The 27,554-nt window shown below is 49.0% G+C and overlaps 1 protein-coding gene across 2 annotated transcripts in view; it reads left to right on the top strand.

Moving 5' to 3' along the window:
- The window catches only part of UBE2O (ubiquitin-conjugating enzyme E2O), a 52,715-nt gene that overhangs the window by 15,403 nt on the left and 9,758 nt on the right, over positions 1-27,554 (top strand). Inside the window, exons 2-9 of one of the 2 annotated variants that reach the window (XM_008590111.1) lie at positions 21,680-21,739; positions 21,915-22,025; positions 24,319-24,416; positions 25,080-25,143; positions 25,737-25,880; positions 26,344-26,453; positions 26,596-26,746; positions 27,010-27,476. In XM_008590111.1, the coding sequence (XP_008588333.1) occupies positions 21,728-21,739; positions 21,915-22,025; positions 24,319-24,416; positions 25,080-25,143; positions 25,737-25,880; positions 26,344-26,453; positions 26,596-26,746; positions 27,010-27,476 (1,157 nt within the window). In that variant the 5' untranslated portion in view covers positions 21,680-21,727. Of the gene's footprint in view, positions 1-21,679; positions 21,740-21,914; positions 22,026-24,318; positions 24,417-25,079; positions 25,144-25,736; positions 25,881-26,343; positions 26,454-26,595; positions 26,747-27,009; positions 27,477-27,554 lie in introns of those variants that run through there. The other variant, XM_008590110.1, reaches the window with a different exon arrangement.

Here is a 27,554-nt window from a genome sequence, read left to right as displayed (position 1 = left end):
CTCCACAACCTTTTCATCTTCCCCAACTGAAACTCTGTACCCATTAAACACCAGCTCCCCAAACCATTACATTTTTTTATTTTTTAGAGAAACCTTTTATAAAAGTAATAGATGATCTCTGTAGACGTGTGGTCACCTACATAGAGGGAGTGAGAAGGGGCAGCATGGCAGAGACTCAGGCTTCTTGTCCTGCCAGGAACAGCAGCATGGACTGAGGAGAGGGTGAGGGGACACACTGCGAATTAGATGCCTGAAAACATCCATGCAAAGAGGGATACCTACCTTGGAGATGTGTATCCAGTCTGTCCCTCATCTTTCTTTTATTCATATTGCTCTCCTGTTTCATGCCCTTGTAATGTCATTTTTCATTTATTTATTTATTAAATTTATTTTATTATTTATTTATTTATTTATTTTTTAAGATGACTGGTAAGGGGATCTTAACCCTTGACTTGGTGTTGTCTGCACCACGCTCAGCCGGTGAGCGAACCGGCCATCCCTATATAGGATCCGAAACCATGGCCTTGGTGTTACAGCACCGCACTCTCCCGCGTGAGCTGCGGGCTGGCCCTGCTTCATTATTATTTAAGTGAATGGCTATTCTAGTATAATCAGCATATAACTGTATCTGCTTACAAAAATACATATTGTACTAACTCTAACCCCCCACCCCTTAACAAACTTGCAAATGGCTCAGATTCCAAAAGACTGTTAATAAGTATGCAAGAGGGATTCAAGGCTGCAGTATACATGTGTATTTCCACCAAACAGTGGAAGCTTTGAAACCAGACGTAGTCTTCCCTTTGTTGATCAGTGGCCTAGAAGGCATCTATCCCAAGACATTCACCTGCATTGAACACCTGTCGGATTTGTTGCAGTGCATGAGGCCCCTCTTTGATGACCATTTCAGGTGTCCCAGGAAACTCCTCTGTAGCTGCTTGAGATCTTCCTTCCCCTTGATGTTACCCTGATTCTCACAGGTCTGAACCGAAGGAATCATTCTTGGATTGCATCTTCAAAACAAAGATCAACAGTAACGAGAGCTCCTTTGCCACGTTTACCTTCCTTAGACTGGAGGTTCTCCCCTCCATTTGCTGGCTTGCTTGTTAGACCCTGCACGTGGATCTTCTCTTTGTCCTATACAGTCTGGTAGGTGGGCCACCTCTTATGTTAGGTGCCCTATCAGTGCCATTGGGATCTATGCCATGCGTCTTGCATTACTTTGCATTATTATTATTTTAAGTTGACAGAGGTTCCCAGTAAATAGAATAAAAACATCTGGCATCTAGGAAGTCTATAAAGAGAGAAAGGGAAATGAATGATAGAAATATATCAAAGAAATAAGAAATGTTTCCAGAATTGATAGTCATAAGGTTCCAATTGGTGAATGGAAAACATCCTAACTGTGGCACATTGTGTAATTCCAGAACACTGGGGATAAAGCTTCCAAAGACAAAACAGGTCACATACAAAAGACTGGGAATGAAGATACATTGGGTTTTTCAACCTCATTGGAAGCCAGAAGACAATGGAATGGATTTCCTGTTTCAGGAGCATGGTAGATTTAGCTAAAGTAGAATCACGCCTACTAAAATCACTTAGAAATGCTATATAGGCTGGCTGGTTAGCTGAGTTGGTTAGAGTGTGGTGCTGATAACACCAAGGTCCAGGGTTATATCCCTGTATTGGCCAGCTATAAAAATAAATAAATAAATAAAATGCTATATAAAATATAACAGAGATTTTAAATACATAGCTGAGCTTATAAGAAAGAAAAGTGATAACAAAGAACCAAAAGCAAAGTAGGAACTTAAAGCCAGAGCAAAGTAGGCAGCTCTGGGCGGCGGGGGTGGGGGTGTTACTGGACCCAAAAATCAGCCCTAACAATAATAGAGGTTTGGATTTTTTTTTTTATTTTATTTTAAAAAGATGACCGGTAAGGGGATCTCAACCCTTGGCTTGGTGTTGTCAGCACCACACTCAGCCAGTGAGCAAACTGGCCATCCCTATATGGGATCCGAACCCGTAGCCTTGGTGTTATCATCACCGCACTCTACCGAGTGAGCCACGGGCCGGCCTTAGAGATTTGGATTTTTTTTTTTTTTTTTTTAAATTTTTTTTTTGAGATTTGGATTTTAATGAGTATGTAAAGCATGGAATTGAAAAGGAAATTTCCTCAAAGGGCCATTCCCAGGTAAAAGGGATGCAAGAAACTCTCCCTGTGGAGCTAGAGAAATGGCAAAGTTGCTTATCATTGCCCACATTCTGCATGATGTTAGAGGAAGTCTTCTGTGAGCTATGGAAACATCCAAGATTGAAGTCCATGTTTATAGTATCCACATGTTGCAAGAATCCCTAAGCTAGCACCAGGCTCGTGATGCCCCCAAGTCTCTTTGCAGAAGCAAAGGCAAAACTTTTCTAGAGTGACTCTTCCACAGTGCAGGACTACTTAGAATCCTACGGTCTCCACAGATGAGGCGTTCGTTCTGGGAAATCACCAAACACAGAAATTATAAGCATTAGTTAGTGATCACAACAAACAGGAAGATTCCCAATATACAAACTTCAGATAACAGAAGGGATTATAATATAAATGTTTAAAGTGATTGAAAGGCTAAAAGAAGGAATTGAAAGGAAAGAAATCAGACACAATACATCAAAAAAGGGATATTTTAAAAGAACCAAATCCAACCTCTAGAATTAAAACTCTAATAATTGAGTTAAAAACTCAGTGGAAATGTTAAATATCTGATAACATAAATTCTCAAGAGAATTATATGAGCCAGAAAATAGATATGAAGACGTTACCTGGAATTCTGCAGAGATAAAGAGATGGTATATATGGAAGAGTAGTTACGAACATAGAGGATAGAATAAGTGAGCCCAACAGGCATCTGACAGGAGTTTCCAGAAAAAAAAAATAACATCTTAAAAGCAGCTTGAGAGAAAAAAAATACCCCCAAGGTCCAACAAGGAAGGTCGGCAAATGTCTAAGTAGTAACAGTAGAGGCCAGACCACAGTGGAATGAAATCTTCAGTGTGTTAAGGAAAATAAGTTGTTGGCTTAGTTTATCCACTAACAGACCTTTATAGTACTTCAGGAAGAAGGCAACTAAGCCCAGGAGAAAGAAATTCAAAGACATTGGAAAGTGTGGATAAATCTAAATAAGTGTTTGCTTATAAAACAGAGATCACTAATTTGGGGAGTATTAAAAATGAAAATCCTGACAATAAATGGAAATGAGAGAGAGGGTGATTTGAATTAACACATTCTAAGATCTTTGAACCGTTTAGGAAGAGTGGGAGGGATATAGATTTGCTTTAGACTTTCTGAGCCAAGTAGTCACATTCAAATTTTAAGGGTACCACTAAAAGAATAGACATAGGACTTAAAGCTTACAAACCCATAGAGGGAAACAATATGGAATTAAAAAACTGGGGCCGGTCCGGTGGCGCACTGCTACAGTGCGCCGCTTGGGAAGTGTGGCGGCGCTCCCGCCGAGGGTTCGGATCCCGCATACAGACCGGCCGCTCACTGGCTGAGCGAGGGGCGGGCGCAACACCGAGGGTTGCGATCCCGTGGCCGGTCCCGGTCCAGTACGGGCGCGACACTGAGGGTTGCGATCCGTTGCTGGTCACGAAAAAAGACAAAAAAAGGGAAAAAAAAAAAACAAAAAAAAACTGGGTCATTCGTCTAGAAGAAAGAGAGCAAAGGAAAAGGATGGTAGATAGAAAGCCCTAAAAGTAATAGAAATCAATCCACATGGATCACAATGAATATAAACGTTAAATGTGCCTTTAAGACCCCGTTTCTCAGATTGGAGGACAATAGAGCAAGTCTCTCTACATTCCGAGGGATTCCCTGTCCAGCTGTGTTACCAGTCAAGTAAGAGTAGAAAAAAGTTCTTTTCAGGTGGGCAAGGACTGGGGAGAAAGTACCTCTCAGGAACATTTTTGTGGGTAGTGGGGTGGGGTGACACCAAAACCAGGGGATTTTTCTGGGAGCCAGGCAACAAGGGGTCCGACACAGGTGAATGGCAAAGGAAAGTCCAGGTTAGAGAGGCAGCGTGGAATTCCGCAGGAGAGAGGTCTCCAAGAAAAAGGGACGAAACCAACAAACACCCGATAGATTATTTGATGATGTTTAGAAAAGTATGGATGGGTACTTGACAGAATTATCAGTGTGTACATAGGTCATATGAGAAAGGGCACAGTATTCATGGAGCACTGCTTGGCTTGGCTGTGAGCTGTATTTCCTGCATCACAACGGTTTGTGTTGTTCCGGTGACTGAGATAGAACTATTGGGAGGGTGGAGTAAAGGCAAGGTGTGGCGGGGGGGGGGTTAGGTCCTCAGTGACCAGGGCAGGAAGTCAACAGATAATGTCTATACATTAATTAATTAGGAATTAGAGGTACAAGTATTTCATTTATATATGTGGAGGTAAATATGCAAACAGCTAAAACATTAGAGAGTGATTGCCTCAAGAGAGCCCGATTGAGAGGGTAAGTCAGGGGACTGCTGGGTTTTTTGGGGGGGGTGGGGGAGGAGGGGCAGCTGGCTGGTAACAGTCATGGAAGGGACTGCTGTTTTTTCCTTAAGCCTTTTTGGTGCTCAGTTTTGTTGTGTTTTTTAAAAACTTTTGCATGCATTATTTTGATAACGTTAATTTTTTTTTTAAGAATATACTGGTTTGGGGCCGGCCCCGTGGCTCACTCGGGAGAGTGCAGCGCTGGGAGTGCAGCGACGCTCCTGCCACGGGTTCGGATCCTATATAGGACTGGCCGGTGCGCTCACTGGCTGAGCGCGGTGCGGGTGACACCACACCAAGGGTTGTGATCCCCTTACTGGTCACGAAAAAGACAAAAAAAAAAAAAAAAAAAGAATATACTGGTTTGAATCAACACTGTTCGACAGAAATACAATATGAGCTACGTATGTAATTTAAAAGTTTTTAGTGACCACATTTAAAAAAAGCTAAAAGAAACAAGTGAAATTAATTTTACTGTGTTTTATTTAACCCAGTATATATCTAGGATATCACTCCAACATGTAGTGAATATAAAAATTATTAATGAGTTAGTATACATTCTTCATGCTAAGTCTTTGAAATCCTGTTTTCTTAACTGCTGGACTTAAAAAAAAAAAAAAAAAAAAAAAAAAAAAGAATATACTGGTTTGAATCAACACTGTTCGACAGAAATACAATATGAGCTACGTATGTAATTTAAAAGTTTTTAGTGACCACATTTAAAAAAAGCTAAAAGAAACAAGTGAAATTAATTTTACTGTGTTTTATTTAACCCAGTATATATCTAGGATATCACTCCAACATGTAGTGAATATAAAAATTATTAATGAGTTAGTATACATTCTTCATGCTAAGTCTTTGAAATCCTGTTTTCTTAACTGCTGGACTTTCTAACCCAAACCAGTTTCCATTGATCTTCTGTCATAATACCCATCCCACACTTTGTATTCAGCCCTTGGTTAAGTAAACTTGTTCACTTGTACGCAGATGCCTTAGGATAGTGTGTATGTTGTGTCCATTGCGTCTAGGCAAACAGAAACCTCTGAGGCTGCTTTCCGGCTGAATTCAGGGCCTCTAGAAGTAGTGGTGCTTCTCTTGGCTTCTCAAGCATCAAGTTGAACTTGCAGTGTTAAGAGTAATGATTGAGTATTAATAATGTTTAAATGTCTGGTTTTTTGTTTGTTTCTTTTAAAAGCCTGTGTTTTAAACTGTAATTATACCTAAATTCCTGGAACTCAACCCTCAGACTTAATTATTATTATTTATTAATTAATTTATTTTGGGGGTGGCTGGCCAGTACAGGCATCTGAACCCTTGTCCTTGGTGTTATAACACTGTGCTCTAACCAGCTTAGCTAACCGGCCAGCCCCTCAACCCTCAGACTTAAATCAATGGGAAGACATGAAGGGTTTTTTTTCAGTTCTTTTTGGCTTTTGTTTTTAAGGACGCTAGCATTGCTTTGTGTTTTAAAACTATTGGCAATCTCCATCCCCCTCCATTTTTCATTACCCTATCTTTTATATAACTCTTCTGAGGATCAGGAAAGTCATGGTCCATATAGTGGATTCACACATACACAGGAAATAATCCCCACACGGCTCTTTTTCCTTGTTTCGCTTCTCACTTCCCACCCCTTACAAAACAGACCCAGTTCCATAAGAGCATTACGGTGTAGGTCTAGAGCTGGAGCCAGGAGAGAAGGAAGTGCATCAGGGTGAACACAAGCAAGGTGGACAGGCACTTCCCTACATTCTAGCCTAGAGTGTTCTCAATGTCCTACCCCACCCCCACACTAAGACTCTGGAGAGGACATAGACCTATGACCTGTGCACATATGTCACCATACATGGTGCCTGCACCATGGACGCCGATCAGAACTGTCATGTTATACCAACAGGCTGCCAGTGGTGGGGTATGGGAGCCGAGCCATTGACTGGAATAATATTGACCATAGGTGGTGTGCAAACACTGTGCCAGCCATCGGAGACCAAAGGGGTGTGACATGACCCCACCTGTGAGCACGTGCAGTCTGGTTGAGAGGGCAGCTCATATATTGAAAGGTGGCTGCCAGGGCTGGCTGGTTAACTCAGTTGGTTAGAGCGCAATGTTGTAACACCAGGGTTAAGGGTTTGGATCCCTGTAGCGGCTAGCCACTAAAAAGAAAAAAGAAAGGTGGCTGCTAGCAGGAGGTCTTTTGCTGGGAACTGGCCGCTTACCAGTGTTTGAGGCTACAGCGAAGTGCAGATGGGAGTAGCTGCAGAGCCCTTCAGTGCTGTCTGCCACTGAGAGACGTTGGCAGGCATTACTTGGGTGTGCAGTCTGGGCTTACCCAACCAAGGAATTTCCAGCTGCCATTTGGAAAACCCAATCTGGTAGAAGAAGCTGGGTTTCTGAGCTGAGAGCCTCCTGGTATGGAGGTGGCAGGTCCCCTCCTATACTCTGGTTCCTTCATAGACACGTGCCGTAGGCTACCTCTCTGGGCTGCCTCTTTGGACCTGAATCTTCAAACTCGCCCTCTGCAGCCTCCTGCCTGACCCTATTTTTGATGTCTTAAAAACAGCCCACATCCCCTCACTTTCTTCCTCCTCCTCTTCCTCTTCAGCCATAGTTCCTGAATGAGCCCTGCCCTCTGATGCCTCTTTCCCGGACTGCCAGCTGTTTTCCAGCTGTCCGCCAGTGAGGCTTCTGCCCACACCACCCACTGGGACCACTGAGCCCAGGTCACCAGGGATGCTGTCATTCCCCGTGGCACCAGATCTCGTAGCAGCATCGGGCATTGCTGTCCACTCCTTTCTTGAGACTTGTCCCCATTCCCACGGCTTCTAGCAACTCCTCAGATGCATCCTTCTGTGTTGCAGCACTTGCTGGGGATGCAGTGGTGGGCAGTGAGGCTCACATTCTAAACACCGTGGGTTAGATGGACACTGGCAGATGCAGGGACTGCAGGTCAGGGGATGTGAAGTGCTGTGGAGACAAGTAAAACAGGGTGGGACATGGTGGGGTAGAGAATGAAGAGGAAGAGTTCCAGACAGGGCACTCAGGAGAGCCTTTCTGAGGACGTGACATCTGAGCAAGGACTGGAAGCCACCATCTGGGGCAGATGTAAAAGCCATGGCCGTTCTCCATGGCAGCTCATACCTCCCCTAGCCTGGCATGTATCAATATGCAGTTACGTATTGGACTTCTGTCCTCTCTACCCTACTCTTGCCTCTGCAAGGGCGCCCTGTTTCCTGATGGTTCAGTAGTATCTCGCACAGGGTCTGGCAAGTAGATACTTAGTTTGGTGAATGAGTGGATGATCTGCTGTAGATCCAGCAAGCAGCATATAATAATGAAAGGAACAAACTATTGGGAGCCCAGACTTCGTTACAGGGCAGACTGTCCCTGCCCAGCCCCTGATGGAGGAGAGATGGGACTTGAGCCCAGGCCTGGGAAAAGCCACGTCAGCATTAGATGCTGTCTGATCACATCCTCTTCCTGTGTCATGCATCCAAGTCACGCTTCTGTCCGTCCTGTGCTCTTTCAGGACAGTTCATGCTACTGATGAGTGAGCAGCTCTGAAGCGGTCGGGAAGGCATTAGGAGGGGTGGGCACACAGGAGGGTCTGAGTGCTAGCGTTTCTGGCTTCCTTACCACATGCTGCGCAGATCCTGGTGCTTCCCGTGGCTTATCACGTGTAGACAGGCCTCAAACCATTGCCACAGCCCTGCCTCCCCCGACCCTCCACCCCAGGCAGCTTGGTTGTCCCTTAAAGGAAGGACATAGCAGAGCCCTCAAGACGTCTTCATTCCTGTCTTCCTCACGTGGGATTTGTGGTCATTGAGGTCCTTTGGGTACAGATTCATTGGCAATGGGAGGTGCCCTTCAGATGCAGTCTGGTGTTGCCCTTGGGTCTTTTTCAGACTCCTAGTTCCATGAGCTGCTGACTACCTCCAGGACCCAGGTACTGAGGGAGACAGAGCCAGCCCAGGGAGGAGAGAGAGGAGAGCGATGATGTTTACTTCATGAGAAGTCTGCTGGCCCTCCTCACCCAGGGGCTCTGACGCCCCAACGCAGCAATGGGTCTCACATGGTGCTAATTACTCCGTCCTTGTGAGAAGAGAAAATAGTCTTCAAGGTATGTTCTGTGCTCTGGTGGCTTCAGTGAGGATGACTCCAGTGCTTCCACCTCTGGAGGGGTGGTGACCATATGATGTCAGCCACAAGCTGACGGCAGACTGTCACTTCATTTTGCAGTATTCTCCTAGTTGGGCTCAGCTGTAGGGAACTTGTTGTAGTTGAGACTATTTTCCGTTTCCTCTCAGAGAAGGACCAGAGGGCTCGCTAGAGATGTCTGAAGTACTGATGGGTGTTTCCTCTCCTCTTTTTCCAAATGGGTGGTGGTGAGACCTTTCCACTTTCTCGGCCACACTAGTTAGTTACCATGACTCAGCCCAGGTACAGGCTGCTACAAATTTGTGTTTGATTTTGTTGGATATCTTGGCTTAGAAGGCAGGCTAATTCTGGTGACGTGGGGAGTCAAAGAAAGGGAAGACAACTGTCCAGGTTGGCTTTGGAGAGTCTAGGAGGGTGAGTGATGAGGCCGTCTCTGCTGACTCTCGGTGGTGTCAGCCTATCTGTGGGGCTCTCTGTGGCCATGGACATGGATGGTGTGGTCAGGCTGACTTAGAAGGCTGTCACACCCCAGCTTGCTCTCCATCCCAGGGGACTTGTGTCTCTTGCTTCTTGGCTTCTCATGCCTTTATGCCCTTCTTATTCCCTTCTCAAGCTCCTGCTTCTCTGTGAAAAAGAAATGTTTGCAGCACTCCATCCCAGCCTGTCTTAGGAAGATGCACTCACAGAACTGGAGGGGAGTAGAGAACCAGTAGTGTTTTGACACAGTCGTTCTGGTGGGTCATGAAACCACCCATTCCTCTGCTGTGGGTTCTCCTTGCTGCTGTGGGATTGCTCAGATGTGTCTGGGTAGAAATGTGGGTGAGTCTGTATGAACTCTGGCCACTGGGATTGATCTGAAATCACAGGCATTATGAAAACAGTACGGGAAACCAGGACCACCACAGGAAGATCAGCACCCCACTCCCCCCCAGACTCCTCCCTGGCACTTCGGTAAGAACCACACACACACACACACACACACATGGTAAGAACCCCCCCCCACACACACACACCCCACAAAGAGTCAGCCTTGAATCGGGGCTCTTGTGTGTTATTTTGCTGTCTTTTCCTACCGTATTTGCATTTCTTAAAAATTGCTGTGCTGAGTGCATCCTTTTCAGTGTGAGTCTGCCTAGGAAGGTAGGATGCTTTTTGCAGAATGTGGCTATTGATTAGCGGCTAATTCTCAGCGTTTACGAGTATGGACAAAGGGAGCTGCTGTGTGCTGGGCAGAGGCAAGGATCACAGGAGTGAGGTGGCAGCTCTTTGCTGCCCATTCTTCTGTGGGTTCGCAGTGGGGTGGGTGAGGAAAGAGGGTTAGGGGACTCTGGTGCTGAGGCCTGAGTCACCGAGACTTTGGGCTGGGCAGCCATGCATCCTTCTGCTGGCGCACCTCTTCCTCAGATTTTTGAGTTCTTACCTGTGGGTGGAGCTACATTTTATACACCAGCTCGTTCCTGTCCAGTAACATAGCTCTAAAAATCAGGTTCTCATGGCCACAGCTTGGGGTAAGGAAACTGCCTTCCTGCCTGGAAGTCTTTAAGGTGGCAAAACCATTTCCCCCAGGTTTCTGAGGACGCGTGCTGATAGAATCTGCTTTTTGTGGCTATGGCAGAAGCTGGCCTGGCTCAGGCCCTTCCCCTTAGGTCAGCAGGGTCACATGCTAGAAGGTGTCCCAGAGTGGGGACTTCATTCCTGGCATCTGGATGGGAACTGGCCCAGACTCTATCTGGACCACCTGAACTGAAGTCAGTTGAAGCTGGTGCCTGTGTATCTGTCCCAAGGGCTAGATCACAGGAAGGGTGCGTTAGGTGGTGTCAATGGAATTTAACTTTCTTTTTTTTTAAAAAGATGACTGATAAGGGGATCTTAACCCTTGACTTGGTGTTGTCAGCACCACGCTCAGCCAGTGAGCGAACCGGCCATCCCTATATGGGATCCGAACCCGGGGCCTTGGTGTTATCAGCACCACACTCTCCCGAGTGAGCCACGGGCCGGCCCGGAATTTAACTTTCATCATTTTATGCCACCTTGCTTTTTTACACCTTGATCCCTCGATTTCTATCTTTTAAATTTTTAAAATTAAAAACAAATGTGTCTACATAATCAGACTATATTTTGTTGGTTTTTTTGTTGTTGTTTGTTTGGCAGCTGGCTAGTATGGGGATCCAAACCCTTGATCTTGGTGTTGAAAGAATAGATTTTTTTTTGTTTTTTTTTCCTTTTTGTCTTTTTTCATGACCGGCAATGGATCGCAACCCTCAGTGTCGCGCCCGTACCGGGACCGGCAACGGGATCGCAACCCTCAGTGTTGCGTCCGCACCTCGCTTAGCCAGTGAGCGGCAGGTCTGTATGTGGGATCCGAACCCTCAGCGGGAGTGCCACCGCGCTCTCAAGCGGCGCACTGTAGCAGTGCGCCACCGGGCCGGCCCTAGATTTTGTTTTTGAAGAAAGGGAAAATTGCTAGTTGTAGTAGACCTATTTTAACCTGGCTGATTATCAGACTTGCCTAGGGAACATTTATAAATAGATTCCTGGCTTCACCCAGAGATTCATTCAATAGGTTTGGGGTAAAATATCAGGAATCTATGTTTCTAAGAGCTCCCCTGGGGATTAAGATTAACAGCTGCCTTAAAACCTATTTCCCCTTCCAAGGGACCTGTTGAGGCTGCCTCCATTTTTCACTGCTTCATCATCTTTTGCTTACTCAACACTACTAAATCAAATGTTTGGACTTCCTCCTATCGTTATGGGGCCATGTTGGTTTCCACTGGTCACCTTTGTAAGACCAACACAGGAGTGTGTGGTCAGCCAGAATGCCATCTCGCAGTAGCTGTTTGTAAGGCATGGTGTCCAGAAGTGGGTGTCCTATAGCTCAAGTAATTTTTGATCTGTTGCTTTCAAGAAATGAGTCCTCCTTCAGTCTGTGATAAATGGGTTCCTATGTGAGACTGAGAGAGCCCTCTGGGTGGCCATGGCTCACAGAGGAGGGAAGTTCTAGGCAGAATTGTATAGAAAAAATCATCAGAAGGCTGGATCCCTGGGTCATGTATGTTGGTGTCTGTGATCAGGTTGTCCCTTCTCCCAGGGCACCACAGGGGTGGCCTGAGGCAGTGCAGGGCAGCGAGGCTGTCCCAGTCCCTGGCATGGAGTCCCTCCCTGGGGTGGTAGTGGGTGTAAGGTCCACTTCAGTGTGTCCCAGCCCTGTGACCTGCCCCTGTGCATCATTACCTGTTGCTGAAATGGGGATAAGATCTTTCTCCTGAGCTGGCTATGAGCATTGGGGGGTGAGGAGGACAGCCTATGAGTCTGCAGATGCTCGCTCCTCTTCCCTCTCTCCACTCTCACCTGGGCCTGACATGACCCGTTTCCTGATCCTTGGCCAGCACAGTGCTGTTTCTTCCAGTAGGCAAAAGCTCTTTATGGTACTCTCTGCCAAGATGCGTTAGTGATGGCCTCCAAAGTCCCAGCTCACATCTCCTCTCCCACGTACTCTGATTCAGTCTCCGTCCATGTCTCCTCATTTCTAGGGGTGGGTGTGTCCATACTTATATAAAATGGAGTGGGGAGCTGACTATGTGGTGGTTAATACTGTAAGATTTCCTGTGTGTTTTCTTCAAATAGCTCCCCTGCTATTCCTAAAACCCCTTTTATTTAATAATGTATCTAAATTTTGACGCACCAGGACATTAATTTTTGCTCTTGTTCCATTCTTTTTAAACATTACTTGTATGCATTTGGCTTCTCCAGCTGAGCTGTCAGGTCCTTGGGAAAGAAACTGTCAGGGGCTTTGTCCAGGCCCTACCCTGGTACTCTTGTCACAGGGGCCTTTTCTGGCCATGCTGACCAGGGACGCCTTGCCCTTCAGCTGGCCTGTTTTGGGGATCTGTGGGAATGCAGATGGGACTGCCCGTGTGTGAAGGGCAGGGTCTGGTCCTGAGGCAGGGAGAGGTGCTAGGCAGGTAGAAACTGGGGCCCCTGGAGACCTTGTGGGAACCAGAGGCTCATCCATCCCAGCACTGCTCACCAGCCTGGTGAGGCATCTGGTGCCCAGTGAGGCAATGTAGCTCCCTCAGCACACGCAGCTGGGGCAGCAACACTGTGACCTCTGCAGGACCTGGTCCTTGTGCCCCCACCCCCAGCCTGTACCTCTGTCCCCTGCAGCATGTGACCTCCCTGTGGCCAGCTGCAGCCTCATCTCACTGTGTCCGTAGAATTGGACAGATCCTTCTCCCAGTCTCCATGATTGTACTTTCTCAGTTAGCAAGTATTTTAGTCCTGGCTCATTGTCCTGAGATGAGTTGCTTGTTGCTGGTGCACCTCAGGAGAAATGGAGGTGGAGGGGTAGGCAGTCAAGATTTTTGGGACGTAATGATCCAACCAAAAGGTGACGTCAGCCCCCAGGAGCCATTTTGGTCAATCCTGGAGTCTCCAGGCCAGTTAGTGCCCCAATGATGCCAGCACCCCAGGATGGGCTTCATTTCATCTGCCTTAAAATAGTAACTGCAGGTGTTTGAGGAGTGAGTGGAGGTTGGTGTGGGTTCAGAAGCTTAAGTATCTTCCCCATGGGGTCCCTCATGGCTGAGGCACGCCCCTACAGGACCCCTCTTCTCCTAGGGAGTGTAGCTACAGGAGAACACTGGGGTTCCCCCAAGCTATAATTTTCCCAGAAGCCTCAGAGGGACGCAGTTCCTTTTAGCTATTTCTCCTCCTCCTGCCTTGCTGTCTTTAAAACACCAGTCAGAATAGCCCGGGTTTGGGGATATGCATCAGAATTGCTTTGGGAACTTTTTCAAAATGCCTCTTTTCAGAATATCATCCTGATTGAGTAGTGAGCCTGGAGCAGGGCCCATAACAGCCCTCTCTCCTCCCCAACTCCAGTGCCCACCCTGTTAAGAGCCTCTGCCCTGTGAGGACACGTTCACAGATTACCTGGAAACCTTGCTAATGTGTACATTCTCAGGCAGCAGGGGTGGGGCCTGAGAGCCTGCATTTCCAACAAGCTCAGGAAGGTGCTGGGCTGCCATCCTAGGACCATACTTGGCAGCACAGCTTCGATTGCTCCAGGGGGGCAGGGGCCGCACAGGAGAGCCGTGCATGCCAAATTAGGAAGGACGGCTTAGCAAAGCTAGGGCTCCCTGGTCCCTGGGTGACCTCGGGCAGGTCTCCGACCCTGCAAGTTGCCTGGCCACCTCTGTGGAGTGAAAGCACCGTCTGCCTCGTGGGGCTGTGGTTTGGAGGAGGCAGAGCACCTGGGGCTCTTCTCTGGCACAGAATGTGAGCTCTGTGAGGTTGGGCTTGTGTGTTTACCACCCTGCGTCATCACTCTGAACTGACGTGACATCAGACATGGGGGGCATCGGGAAGGCAGGGTTGAGGCAGTGAGCTTTGCGTACCTGCATGGTTGGCTTGCCCTGCTTGCTCTCTGGGGTGTCTGGCAGACCCAGGACAGCAGCCCGGAGGGTGTAAAATGGCGTAGTCCAGACCCGTTGGTTAGGCGGTGATAATCCAGTCCTCGGACAAGAACAGAATGGGAAATCATGCCGTTGCTTTTCTTCTTTTTATTCCTGCTTCTTTGCCATTTTTATTTGTTTATTTTCTTTTGGTGGCTGGCCGGTAAGGGGATCCGAACCCTTGACCTTGGTGTTATCAGCACCATGTTCTCCCAAATGAGCCACCAGCCAGTCCTGTTCCTGCTTCTTGAGGCCTTCCTTCTAGGGAGGCCTTCTCCTCCTAAAGCTGCCCGTTTGTTTCCCTTGACACCTAGGAGTCCCCAGCTGTTCTTGTCCTTTTAAGCCAGGTTGACAGCCCAGAGCCATGACCAGGGGTGCAGTGCCAGGTTCCTTCTTGGCACCCAGTGCCTGCTGCTGTGTGCATATCAAATGTGCAGCATCTGCAGAGACTGGCCTTGCTGCCCAGGCCACCTGCTGGCCGCCTGCCAGGTGCAGCTCCCCGATCCTGCCCCTCAATTAGCAGGCAGTTGGGCTCAGTCCCCTTTCTGTCCCATTGAGCAGACTGTGCCTCCAGGCTACTGCAGCAGCATTGACACAATCGTGCTGCATTGCCCGTGTTGATGGCAGCTGCTAGTCTTGGGGCGAGATCAGAGAAAGGGTCCCAGGGTATGGGGCCATCCCTGGAGGGTGAGAGTACTGGTGGGGGAGGCAGGTATGCAGTTCCTGTGCAGCCTGGCTCCTGCCTTTCCCCACCTGCCGTCCAGAAACAGGAATTATTGTCCCACCACACACACCTGGCTCACAGTGTATTTACTTGTATGTAAATGTCCTGAGGTGTAGTTCCATCTACATGGGAGTTCCCTAAAGCCAAGGCACATTCCCAGTCATGTATCAGTATTCTTGTCCCATCGTGAATCTAGAAAACAGTCAAAAACTATGGATTGACCTCAGGCTTTAGTCTTATCAGAGCTTCTGTTGAATGGCTTCTGTAGCACATGATGAGCAGAATTTTCTAGCTAGCACCACCATTTCTTGTACTTCCATACTGCAGAGCCATTTCTGGCAGATGTCCTCTCTCCCCTCCCCCTACCCCCAGGCATGTGAGGCCCTGGCCATTTGTGCTTTGCTGGTAACACCTTCTATCCTCAGGTGGGCAGCTGCTGATTGCTGGGCTATCAGGGCTCAACCACATGATGGTCAACTGCTCTGAGAAAGTCCTTACACTGGCACAAGCTTGAATCACTGACCAGTCATATCCCCAACTCCAGGAGCCCCCATTTTCTGCCACTCCTAGTTTTACCATTCTAGCCAACTTAGTGACATTTTAAGTAAGGTCAGAAAGAGTTAAAAGTTCCCCACCCACAGAAGTATCTAAGTGTGAACGTAGGTCCAGGGTTTTGTGTTTGTTTGCTTGCTTGTTTTTGGTTCCAAGACCAGCTTCTGATGAGGTATTGTCTCTGCCTGAGATGTAACTGGCTGAAACCCTAGCCAGAGAGAACCGATGGAGCCCGGCGCAGGGCCGGGCAGGTACTCCGAGGTGTGGAGACTCTCACTTCTTGACAGCCCCAGACTTTTTGATAGTGACACATAGGAAAATATACATTTTACCTAAAGAACCAGGATATGTGTCTATTATATATGCAACTGAAAAAGTTTTCTCAGAATAGTTCTTATCCTTACCACATGTGTATATTGCATTCAGGTATTTTCTTTCTTTTGCTTTTTTGATGATGGCCACGACCCACTGAATTGATTCCATAACCCCACGAATGGGTCACATCCCAGAGTTTGAAAAAACACTGCTCTAGGGACTATTCTGTTCTAGGATTTTCAAAGCTTTTTCAGAAGTCCACACTGGGGTAGTAAACTTTACAATCTGGCATAAAGAGCTTCTCGGGCCACCAAGTTGTGTTAACATTCGGGGGTTGGGGGTGAGTGTTGCTGGGCCTGCCCCTCTCCTGCCCCATATCTATGCCAGATTCTTGTAAATGCTTTTAAATACAGTGTACATTCCTTATTTTATGTTTGTATTCTTGTGTAGCTTGAATCTATAGGAATCACTAAAAAAAATTTGTTCCTAGTTTTCAGCAAAATTCCTATTGAATGACTCATTCCCAGCTCAGACTATATTGGAGGTGGGAGGTGGGCAGGAAGGGAAGTAACAAGTTGAAATTGAGAAATTTCCAGCGCTGGTCTGATCTCATATTCCTTTTGGGAATCTGTTCTTTGAGTTCTGGCCTAGGTAAACAGCTGCTTTTCTATGTATCTTCTGGGCCTTCAGAGGTTTCAGGCCTGGCTCAATCCAGCAAGAATAAAGCCACACTCCTTGAACACAAACCCAAACCAGGGGCCACCCCAAGCCATCCTCACAATTTTCTGTTCATTCACTAGGGACACCTCGTGGGCTGGCATGAGCTCGTCCTTAGATCCAAGACTGTGAAGCCTCAGTGGGTGCTTGGCATGAGGCTGGCCTTTTGTGTTTCGAACTACTCCCAGTTGTAAATTGAAGATCTGGTATTGGTAGCATCACTAGCTCCCAAGAGGGACGGGTGGGTTTCTTCCTCTGGGATCGAAGGAGAACACCCACACCTCCTCCTCTTCCTTGGCCTTCCTGGTGTTTGACAGGAGATGGGGGTGGTGTGGCTGGTCGCTTCCAGCCTTGGGGTGTGAATCTTAGGCACCATTAAGGACCACCTTTAAAAGGCCCCTCCTTTGGACTTCCTGCAGGGCCCCCCTCTTGAATTGGGAGCCCCTTTAGAGTTCCAGATGCTAGTGCTTATGGCCAGGCACAAAGCCACCTTTTCCCTAGGGCAAGTGCTTGGCCTGTACTGAGGTACAGGTACGGAGGTACTTATTCCTGTACCCACTTCTACAGGAACATAATGTTCAAAACCACTTGAAAGGAACTTCTTGCTTTGGCTTCCTTGTATTTCCAACCTTCCTGCCTTTTCTGTTTTTGGAACGTTTTATACAGTGAATGTGGGTTCCACCTGGTCAGTCAAGATCAATGTTATGAATGAGGATCTGGACCAGGAGTTGTGGGAAGCGCTAGTTGCTCCTGCTGTATTGTCAGGGGTAGGCCTCAAGATTGCAGATCAGAGGAACAGCGTGGTCCTCCTGGCAGGGCAGGCCTCCAGTGGGCTCCTGGACGCTGGCTCTGAGCAGCCCCCAGCAGAGCTCCTGGGGGTGGGACAGATGTGCTCAGCCTCTCTGACAGGTTGCCCTCTCCCCTGGGCTTGTCTTCCACCCCCTCCCTTGACATTTGGTTGCTTTCCTACTTGAAGCGCCTCTTTCTTAGCTCTACCATCAGAATGCATCCAGAGGGTGGTCTCTTGCCCTGCCTTCTCCACCAGTGCTGTCTCAGCACCTCCATCCCCGCACAGCCTCAGGGCCTCTCAGCCTCAACACTGCTGTGCTTTGGCCAGGACATTCTTTGTCGAAGGCTGGCGTACACATTATAGGGTGTTCAGCAGCATCCCAGGCCTTTACCCACTAGATGCCAGAAGCTCCCTCTCACAGTTGTGCCAATCAAAAATGTCTCCAGGCATTTCCAAATGTCTTTTGGGGAGCTGAATTGCACCCAGCTGAGAATCACTGGGCTAACTGGTCTCCCTGCCCCCTCTCTATAGCACATTCTCCGCCCAACAGCCAAATGATCTTTTTAACATTAACATCTGAGGCCTCTGCTCAGAGCCCTGCGGGGCTTCCTTCTCACTAAGGATGGACTCTCAGGTCCTTCTGTGGTTCCATAAATCCAAATGACCGGGTCTCGACTCCTCCACTCAACTCCTCCTTCTCGACTTATCCTGAAGCCCTATGAGCCTCTGCCAGTTGTTCACAGAGCACTTCAGGCATACTCTGCCCAGTGTCTTTATGGCTGTTCTCTTGTCTGCTAGGAAAGCTCACTCCCTCATTTCACCCAGATGTCACTTGGGAGTGGCCTTTCCTGACCACTCACGCCCTGCCCCCTCCCATCCTCCCCGTTGCCTTGTTCTTCTGCGTGGCACTTAGCATGGCCTGACCTGTGTCTGTCTGCTTCCACCACTGCTAGAATGGGAGCTTTGCGAGAGCAGGGGCGTGTCTCGCCAGTGCCTGGCACATGGAAGGTGCTCAGTCAGCATCAGTCAGATGAGCAAGCGCATGCCAGGATCCTTCTCCACGGAGGGCAGAAGTGTCATTTGATGCTCTTGTTTCCAGTGGAGGCAGCAAATGGTGTTGATCCTGGGATTCCACCAGGCTGTCTTGCATGTGTCCAAATAACGCATGTTCATTTTAAACCATCCCCGACCCTTCCTTGCTTAGAGACACTGTTAACATTTTGGTGTCTTGTATTTCTTGTCCTTTTTCTGTTCAGAAACCTCTGATGGCTAAGCTCTCCAAGAAATGTTAGATAGCACTTGTCTAACAAATGCTCACCAACTCTTAGTTGTTCAGAATTTTAGAGCCTGTAATGACGTTTGAAATCTATCCTTCCTTCCCCTCACCTCAGATCCCTTCCTAGTAACTTTTTTAAAAAAATGACATTCAGGGTGTACCTTAACAATGGGAATTTGGATGGTGGTTAATGGCTTAGTTTTGATCTAGAATCTTGTTTTCCTAGAGTAGGCACAGTACCCTCTAGTGTTTGCCTTCTCAGAGCCGTCTACTACCTGGGATTTGGATACCTTGGAGGGCAAACTGCTGACCCCGTGGCTTCTCGCACTTGATTGCCCCAGCAGGTGCTCAGACCACGACCACATTCACAGTCAGAAGCCAGCACAGCTGCCTTCCACGTGCCCCAGAAGTGAAGGGAGCATTTATTGCTTTTATAACCACCATCTTTTAGAATGTATGGACTTGCCTAAAGTCTGTTTTACTCTGTTCCTATCTCTTCACCTCTGGGAAGGGATGAGCTTTTTATGTGATTAAGAGTGTGGACTCTGGAGCCAGACTGCCTGGGTTCAAGTCCCAGCTCCACCACTTATGAGCTGTGCGACCTTGAACAAGTTACTTATTTTCTCTGTCTCAGTTTGCTTGTCTGTAAAATGGGAATAATAGTAATAATAGTACTTACATTGTAGAGTTGTGGAGCATCTCATAGTTGAAAGCACATAAAATGCTTAGAACGCTGCCTGACATGCTAAGCGCTTGCTCGTTCTGTTACTACGAGGCAGAGGACTCCAGAGCTCCAGAGGTCCCCAGGAGCACAGCAGTTCCCTCAGAGTGGGGACTGGAAATGAAGCAGCAGCACATGTAGGGGCAAGGATAGGAGGCCATTTGGAAGGAACTGTGCAGTGGGGTGGGACACAGATGGGAGAGCACAGGCTTATTTGGAGAAAGGCAGTGCCCAGTATGGGTGGGACATAGGGAGGGAGCTAGGAGGGAAAGTCGTGAAAGACGTTGGAGAGCCTGGCAGACATCCTGAGTTCTTTCAGACACCTTTGTCTCATTTGCTGGGATTCCCAAGGAAAGGGAGTGAAGCCAGTGTGGTAAATCCCAGCCCTTCCCTCTCCCGGTCACTCCCATGCTGTTCCCGGCACCACCATGGCTACAGGGAAATATAGCTCCTTGTCATGGAAATATTAGAAGAGCCTCCCTGAAGACAGCTTCCTGGTGGAGTCACACACTTGACTAGAGCACCACATGGAAAGGACAGCATTTGCTGCCCAGACTCCCTCTCCTGGGAACACTGGGCACTGCCTGCCCTGCCAGCCTCTGGCCTTGCTGTGATGCTGGCTTTCACCAGCTCTTTTGCTCCTACTTCAGCTTCAGAGCTGGGAGCCTCAGTTTCCCTGAGGGTGCAGGGAGGCTGGACAGTGTGTCGCATCAAAGACCACACTAGCTCAGCTTGCACTGTTCTGCTCTCCCTTCCTTTCCTAGCCGCTTTCTCAGGGACCCTGAGCGGGCAAGGCAGCCCCTCCTGCCCCACACGGTGCAGTCCCTGTCCCAATGGATTTCCCTGCACTGCCGCTTCAGGTTTCTCCGGCAACTTAGACCTGCAATTGTGGCTTTTTGGAGTCTAAAATGGGAGTAGGGGTTGAGATAGGGTGGGGCAGCGTGGAAAGTACCACGTTCCCAGAGGAGAGATGTGGGCACAGAGAGTTACATCATAGAATGTTCTCTGAGTTAGAAAGTGGCACCATGATCCCAGCGTGCCCCTCGCAGCCTCCTGGGGTCTTGGAGCAGAGGTGAGAAGAGCCCGACCTTTCAGGGGTCTTCAGCCTGTGCCTCAGGTCAGTGGAGTCAGGCGGCAGTGATCACAGCTGGCTTTGCTGAGCACCTACTGTGTACCACACACGGTGTGCACGCCTGTGCTTTTACTGCCTTATTAATCCCACATCAGCCACTCTGAGAGGGCTACTTTTGTCCCCATTTCATGTGGGTAGACGGGAGCAATTTGCCTGCAGTTTCCGTGTCTGACTTGAACCCCCATATTTAATAACTAGGCTCACTGTCATGTGGAACATGGACTTATGGTCCCTGTAGGACTTTCTCCACTGCTGGTTGCGTGGTCCATTGCTTCCCCTTTGCTTTTTTGTAAGTCACGTCCTACTAATAGCAGAGTTTGTTGTAGTTTCATTGCCAAAACGTCAGTGACCTTGAACCGGTATCTTCCTTTTTCAGCGCTTTAGTTCTTTCATGGTGGTCACCTTTCTATGCCTCAGGGGTTGACAGCAGAGTGGCTGCGGCTGAGCAGTGTCCAGTTGGGTGGTGTTTGAGGGAACAACCCTTCCAACCCCATGATTTGGGGTCTTGGAGGTGGGCAGCTTCAGAGACCCACCCATAACTGTGACTCAGAACTGCAGAGAAGCGGCCCCACATTTGGGGGATCACTAACAAAGAAGACAGGCTGGCCTAGTGAAGAACCACATCCGGCCTGGGCTGGTGGAGGGGGACCAGGCAATGGGAGGAGGTGGCTGCTGGGTGTTTGTGGAGGGATGGGTCAGGTGTTTGTGCAGTTGGCCAGACTCCAGAAGCCAGCATCCCAAGAGTTGCTCAGCTGCTTGCCGGGCTCCACAGCACACTAGATAAGGGGCAGGCTGCAGCTGGTCAGGAGGGATAACCCAGATTAGAACGTAGTGTCAGGTGATAGCTGGGCTTGGGGTAACCCACCATAGCCCAGGATCATGCTCCAGCACTGATCAGCCAGGGTCAGAGGGCAGGCACTTGCAGAAAGGAGAAAGAGGATTTAACTCATAGCAAAATATTTTGCAGTCTATAAAAGGGGCTATTAAGTCTTTTAGTTAAAGTGAGGCCTTATGTGACCTGTCATTTAGCCACACTTTTCACTGTGATCAAGAGTACTTCCAGTGAGCTGTTTGCCTTTGGTGGGGGAGACAGTGCCTGGAGGGGCACTGGAGGCTTCTGGGAGTGGAACGCTCCATCTCTGGATTCGGGTGCTGCTTAGAGGGTGTTCACAGTTTGTGAAAATGCTTCCAGCCAAACACAGGATTTATGTGCTTAGTGGTGTGGATATTCACGCTTTAGAAGAAGTTGGAAGAAAAATGTATCCTGATGTGACTTCAGAGTCCGTTCTCTCACACTCATGTTTTTTTTTACAGCTGAAACTGGAAGACCGTTCCGTGGTGCCCCGGGATGTGGTCCGGCACATGCGATCCACTGTGAGTCCCACATCCCCACCCCAGCCCTGGGCCTCGGGGTGGCCACCTTGGGGACTTGGGTCTGTCCACCTCACACTCTGTGGGAGGGCTAATCAGCTCTGGGCAGGTGTACCTTGGGATTGTCTTGGCTGGGTCTGCTGCGCCAGTTTGGCCTGGATGCCTCCCTGTCCCCCAGGACAGTCAGTGCGGCACAGTGATAGACGTCAACATTGATTGCGCTGTCAAGCTCATCGGCACCAACTGCATCATCTACCCCGTCAATAGCAAGGACCTCCAGCATATCTGGGTGAGCCGGCCCTCTGATTCTCTCAGTGGCACATCTGTCCTGTACCTTCCCTGGGCGCTCTAGCCACACACAGCCTTCCCCGGTCAGATGGCAAAGCACAGCATCACTGCGCCAGCTGGCTCCTGGTAGCCTCATTGTGCCGCTTGTGAGGAAGCCACTTAGACATGTGGTCAGACACATCCTTACTTCTCCAACCCCAGCATAGGTTGCCAGTGTGGTTGTCTTTACCCATTTTCCTTACTCCTCTAACGCTCCTTTAAAAAAAACCCACAAAAAACAGATTTCTTTTCAATAATTATCTTTTAAATGATTTTAAACTTATTGAGAAGTTGTAAATTTCTGTGTCCTCATCCAGGTTCCTCGCTGTTAACACTTCACTCCATTTGCTCCATCACCTTCCCTGACTCCTCCCCCGACATCCCTCTCTCTGGTCTTTTTTATTCCTGAAATATTGGAGAGCAAGCTACTGATAGGAAGCCCTGTCACCCCTGAACACTACTACTTGCATTTCCCAAAAAACAAGGACACTCTCTTATGTAACCACCACACAACCCCCCAGATTAGAAAATCAACATGGATACGTTACTGTCTGATCCACAGACCCCATTCAGTTGACCCAACAATACCCTTTTTCCTTTTCTGACCCAGGATCCCATTCAGGAACATATCTTGCATTTAGTTTTCAACCCTTTGATCTCTCTCCAATCTGGAATGGTTCCCCAGTCTTTCTTTGTCTTCCACATTCTGGACAGTGATATACTCAGTACATGACCCTCTCCCTGGGTCTGTCTGATCTTGCCTCATGCCCAGCCTCAGCCCATGCATTCTTGGCAGGGCTGCCACAGAAATGCCACCAAGCCCCTTCTGGCTCATGGTATCAGCAGCAATGCCGCTGGGGGTGTGGGCTTCAATCCCTGGTCATGTTGGTATCTGCTGGGCCTCTCCATCATAAAGTCACTATTTACCTCCTTTGTAGGTGATTATGTTTTGTGGGGACATGCTTCAGGACTATGTCAGTAATGTGTTACTTGTCAAACCTCAATCTACCAGCCTTATCTGCCATTAACAGTTCCCACCTGAACTGACCATCACTCCACTGGTTGCTACGTGGCGATGTTAAGACTCCATCACTGCCTCATTTTTGTGAGTCAGCGCTCTGCTGTACAGAACAGCTTTGTCTTCTGCCCATGTATTCATTTATTTTTTATATCAGTATATACTCAGAGATTCCTGTTTTATTCGATTGGTTAATAACCCATTATTATTTGTTTTATTTTTAAATTATCCCAGATTTGGCCAGTGGGATCCCCTTCAAGCTGCTTTTGTGTCCTTTTCACATGTGCCTGTCTTGTCTTTTTTTTTTTTTTTTTTTCCTGTCACTTCCTTACTTTCTGGCACAGTGAGATGCCCAAGTTCATCTTGTATTTTTTCTGATCCAGCCCTGGAATCAGCCCGTTCTCCAGGGAGCCTACATCTTTTCAGAAGAAAGGGATATTTTAAAAACCAAGATCTGGATGCTGTCCTTTTCACATGTGCCTTTCTTTTTTTTTTTTTTTTTTTTTTTTCCTGTCACTTCCTTACTTTCTGGCACAGTGAGATGCCCAAGTTCATCTTGTATTTTTTCTGATCCAGCCCTGGAATCAGCCCGTTCTCCAGGGAGCCTACATCTTTTCAGAAGAAAGGGATATTTTAAAAACCAAGATCTGGATGCTGGGTGTGCTAAATGCTACTAGGCCCTTTTAGAGCAGTGCTAGGAAACACACACATGTATATGCATGTACACATTACACGTCTAAAAGTCAACACCAATCTGTGTGTGTATTAAAATATGAGTTTATTCTGATATCTGCAGTTCAATACCTCAGACTCTCTCCTTTCCACTCTAGGTCAGTGAGTACCTTCTCCAGCAGTGAGAAACTTGGCTCTCAATCTCCTCAATATATTTACCTATTTACTCAAAGCACTGTCATTATCTGTCCACATAGCCAGCCTCCCAACTATACAGCTGTCTCCTCTGCCAGCCACTTCCACAGTCCCCTTACCCGGGTGTCCTGTGTCCATGGATGCCACAGTCTCTGTATGACTCTCCCATCCCCGCCACTCAGCCCCCCATACCACCCTTCCCCTCGCTGGGAAGGGGAGCTGGGATGCAGCCTAAAACTTGTGGGGAAGGCCAGCTGCAACAGTTATGTGGCTCCTTCCTCCCCTGTCTCAGTGGGGCAGAGAGGGATTTGTGCCCTGGACATCAGTGTTGTCTGCTCTCTCTCACTGCTGCTGTTCCCGTGGTCTGCAGCCCTTCATGTATGGGGACTACATTGCCTATGACTGCTGGCTAGGGAAGGTCTACGACTTGAAGAACCAGATCATCCTGAAACTATCCAATGGCGCCAGGTAGATATGTCAGTGTGAAGGAGCCATCAGCTTGGGAAGCGCAGCCTGTTGGAAGGAGGGGAGGAGGGTGTTTTCTCATGGGGCTTGTGATGACAATTTTAATCAAGGGCAGTGACAGATGTTGCTGGCATTCAGGGCCTTGAATCTCAGGGCCTAACCCTGTGCTGGTCTCCTTATCTGTCATGGCCTAATTCTCTTGCTCGGTGTCTGGTCTGTCTTGGCTTGGGGAGAAACATCTTCACTTAGGATATTTGATAAAAGCTGATGATTTAGCAAATACCCTACGCTTCTTTGGTGGTGAGCACTCATGGTGCTTAGGGTCTTATTCGTTTTAGGAGAGTTCCTTGTACCTCATCAGAGGCCATGTTGTTAGTGGAAGGTGAACTGTGCCCTTTTAGGGAATGTGGCACCTCTGGTCACTGCTGTGTCTTTTTTTTTTTTTTTAAAGATGACGAGTAAAGGGATCTTAACCCTTGACTTGGTGTTGTCAGCACCACGCTCACCCAGTGAGCAACCGGCCATCCCTATATGGGATCCGAACCCGTGGCCTTGGTGTTATCAGCACCACACTCTCCCGAGTGAGCCACGGGCCGGCCCCCACTGCTGTGTGATACTTAGTCATTGTGCTCCTGCTGGAGACCAAGCCCACATTCTCTGTTGCAGGTGCTCCATGAACACAGAAGACGGCGCCAAGCTCTACGATGTCTGCCCACACGTCAGCGACTCAGTACGTGGGTCCCGCCAGGCTAGCTCCATTGGGGGCAGCGCCCTGCTGCTGTTCTTCAGGGCTCTGGCTCTGCAGGAAGGAGGACTTCTTAGCAGAGAGCTTGTAGCTGGCCCAGGATGAGCAAAGTGGTTTCCTAGGAAAGGGGCGGGTGTGCACCAGAGGGTCTAAAAGTTTGGGCATAGGTAGAAAATATTAGAACTTTTATTTGCATTTTTGTTAGCTTTTTATCTTATCCTTTAAAGCCTCTATGTTTCTGTCTTAGTGTCTTAGTATGATATGTGAGTGCAGTAGTGCTTGGACATAATTTGTAAATAAGTAGAGACACTGCAGATGCATGATCAAACAGGTTTGGGACCACTGCTCTCTAGAGCTTTAGTCCTCAAAAGTTTGTACAGTGAGTCAGAGTCTACGTTTTAATAAGATCCCTGAGTGATGTGTATGCACCTTAGGTTTGAGAAGTACTGCTCTGGAGCTGTGGCATTTATTTTAGAGCATGTGGAGGCCTGTATATAGGGGTTCGGCAGCTGGGGAGAGTACCATCACCCAAGGAGGCACTGCTCACAAGGAATCTCTTTTGGCCCCAAATCCCACAGGGTCTCTTCTTTGATGATTCCTATGGCTTCTATCCAGGCCAGGTGCTCATCGGCCCCGCCAAGATCTTCTCCAGCGTCCAGTGGCTGTCAGGGGTCAAACCCGTGCTCAGCACCAAGAGCAAGTTCCGAGTGGTGGTAGAAGAGGTAGGAGTCAGGGGTGAGGGCGAGGGAATGGAGCCCTTGACCTCCATGCCCTGGAGCCAAGCTTCTGACCCTTTCTTGCCTGCACAAGCCTGCCCTGAGTTAAGCCCTATTCCTCAGCATCTGGGCCCTGCTAATCTGAAAGGGCTTTGAGGATAAAGGGAACCTAGGCTCTGGTCATGGAGTGACCGATGGGCAGATGTCCCCAGCCTCGTGTACATAGGCTGAGCCAGGTGGGAGTGGCGAGGGACAATTCTCGTGGGCCCTGGCTGGTGTGAGGCAGGGACAGTGGTTCTGGAGCAGGGGGCAGCATAGAGTCAGGGCCTGCTCCAGTGTGTCCTTACTTGGTGCTGAACTAGGAACATCCACATTCCTGCTCTGGAGGTCAGGTGGGCTCCGGGCAGCTGGTTAAAGAGTGCTGCTAGAACCTGCCTTACTGTGGCCTGGTCCAACCTGCCGTCCCCAGGTGCAGGTTGTGGAGCTGAAAGTAACATGGATTACCAAGAGTTTCTGTCCAGGGGGCACGGACAGTGTCAGCCCCCCGCCCTCTGTCATCACCCAGGAAAACCTAGGCAGGTGAGCATGCCCCGACTGCCAGCAGCCCCAGAGGCATGCCTTGAGCAAGTCCCTGGGGCCCAGCTGCAGGTGCGTGGGGAAGACGAGAACACGCTTGCCTCTCAGAAGTACCGCCTGGCCCAGCTACTCCTCCTGCCCCCAGGGTGAAGCGTCTCGGATGCTTTGACCATGCTCAGCGGCAGCTTGGGGAACGCTGTCTGTATGTCTTCCCAGCCAAGGTAGAGCCGGCCAAGATTGCCTGGGAATGTCCAGAAAAAAACTGCGCCCAGGGGGAGGGCTCTATGGCCAAGAAGGTATGTCCTTGGGGTAGGGGTTGGAGGGCATTTGAGGAACTGGCCTTGAGCCATTTCCACGGCCAGGAAGGACGGTCTGTGCTTTAGGCCTTGGGGGGCAGTCCTGATGACCCTTGCTGGCCACTTAGGTGTGTATGGCTGTCAGCCCCCCAGACTGAGACACCTGGGCCAGGTCCGCCCGTGTGTCCCACAGGCTGGGGTGAGGGTGGGGCAGCCAGCCTGCCGCCCTCCACAGCTGGCATCTCCCCCCTCTGCCCTCTCAGGTGAAGCGCCTATTGAAGAAACAGGTGGTGAGGATCATGTCTTGCTCCCCGGACACCCAGTGTTCCAGGGACCATTCCATGGAGGACCCAGACAAACAAGCGGAAGCCAAAGCCAAGAGCGAAATGGGGCCAGTTAGCCCTGAGGAGACCCCTGACGGCTCTGCCAGCCCCGTGCGGGTGCCGCATGAGGAGGAGTCCCACGAGGCTGGAGAGCAGCTGCCCCCGTTCCTTCTGAAGGAGGGCGGCGACGACCGGCTGCATTCGGCGGAGCAGGACGCAGATGACGAGGCTGCCGACGACACAGATGACACCAGCTCGGCAACGTCCTCTGCCAGCTCCAGCACCTCTTCTCAGAGTGGCAGCGGCACTGGCCGCAGGAAGAGCATCCCCTTGTCCATCAGGAACCTAAAGCGGAAGCACAAGAGGAAGAAGAATAAAGTTACTCGTGACTTCAAGCCAGGGGATAGGTAACCTCAGGGCACGTGCCCCCCCCCCCCCCCCCCCTTTCCCCCGCCTACCAGACAGGGCCCCCCCCCCCCCCAACG

Source organism: Galeopterus variegatus, unplaced genomic scaffold, assembly GCF_000696425.1.
Source record: "Galeopterus variegatus unplaced genomic scaffold, G_variegatus-3.0.2 Scaffold5848, whole genome shotgun sequence".
NCBI classification, from domain to species: domain Eukaryota; kingdom Metazoa; phylum Chordata; class Mammalia; order Dermoptera; family Cynocephalidae; genus Galeopterus; species Galeopterus variegatus.
Note: the sequence above shows the minus strand (reverse complement) of the source record. Positions and strands in the feature narration are given on the sequence as shown.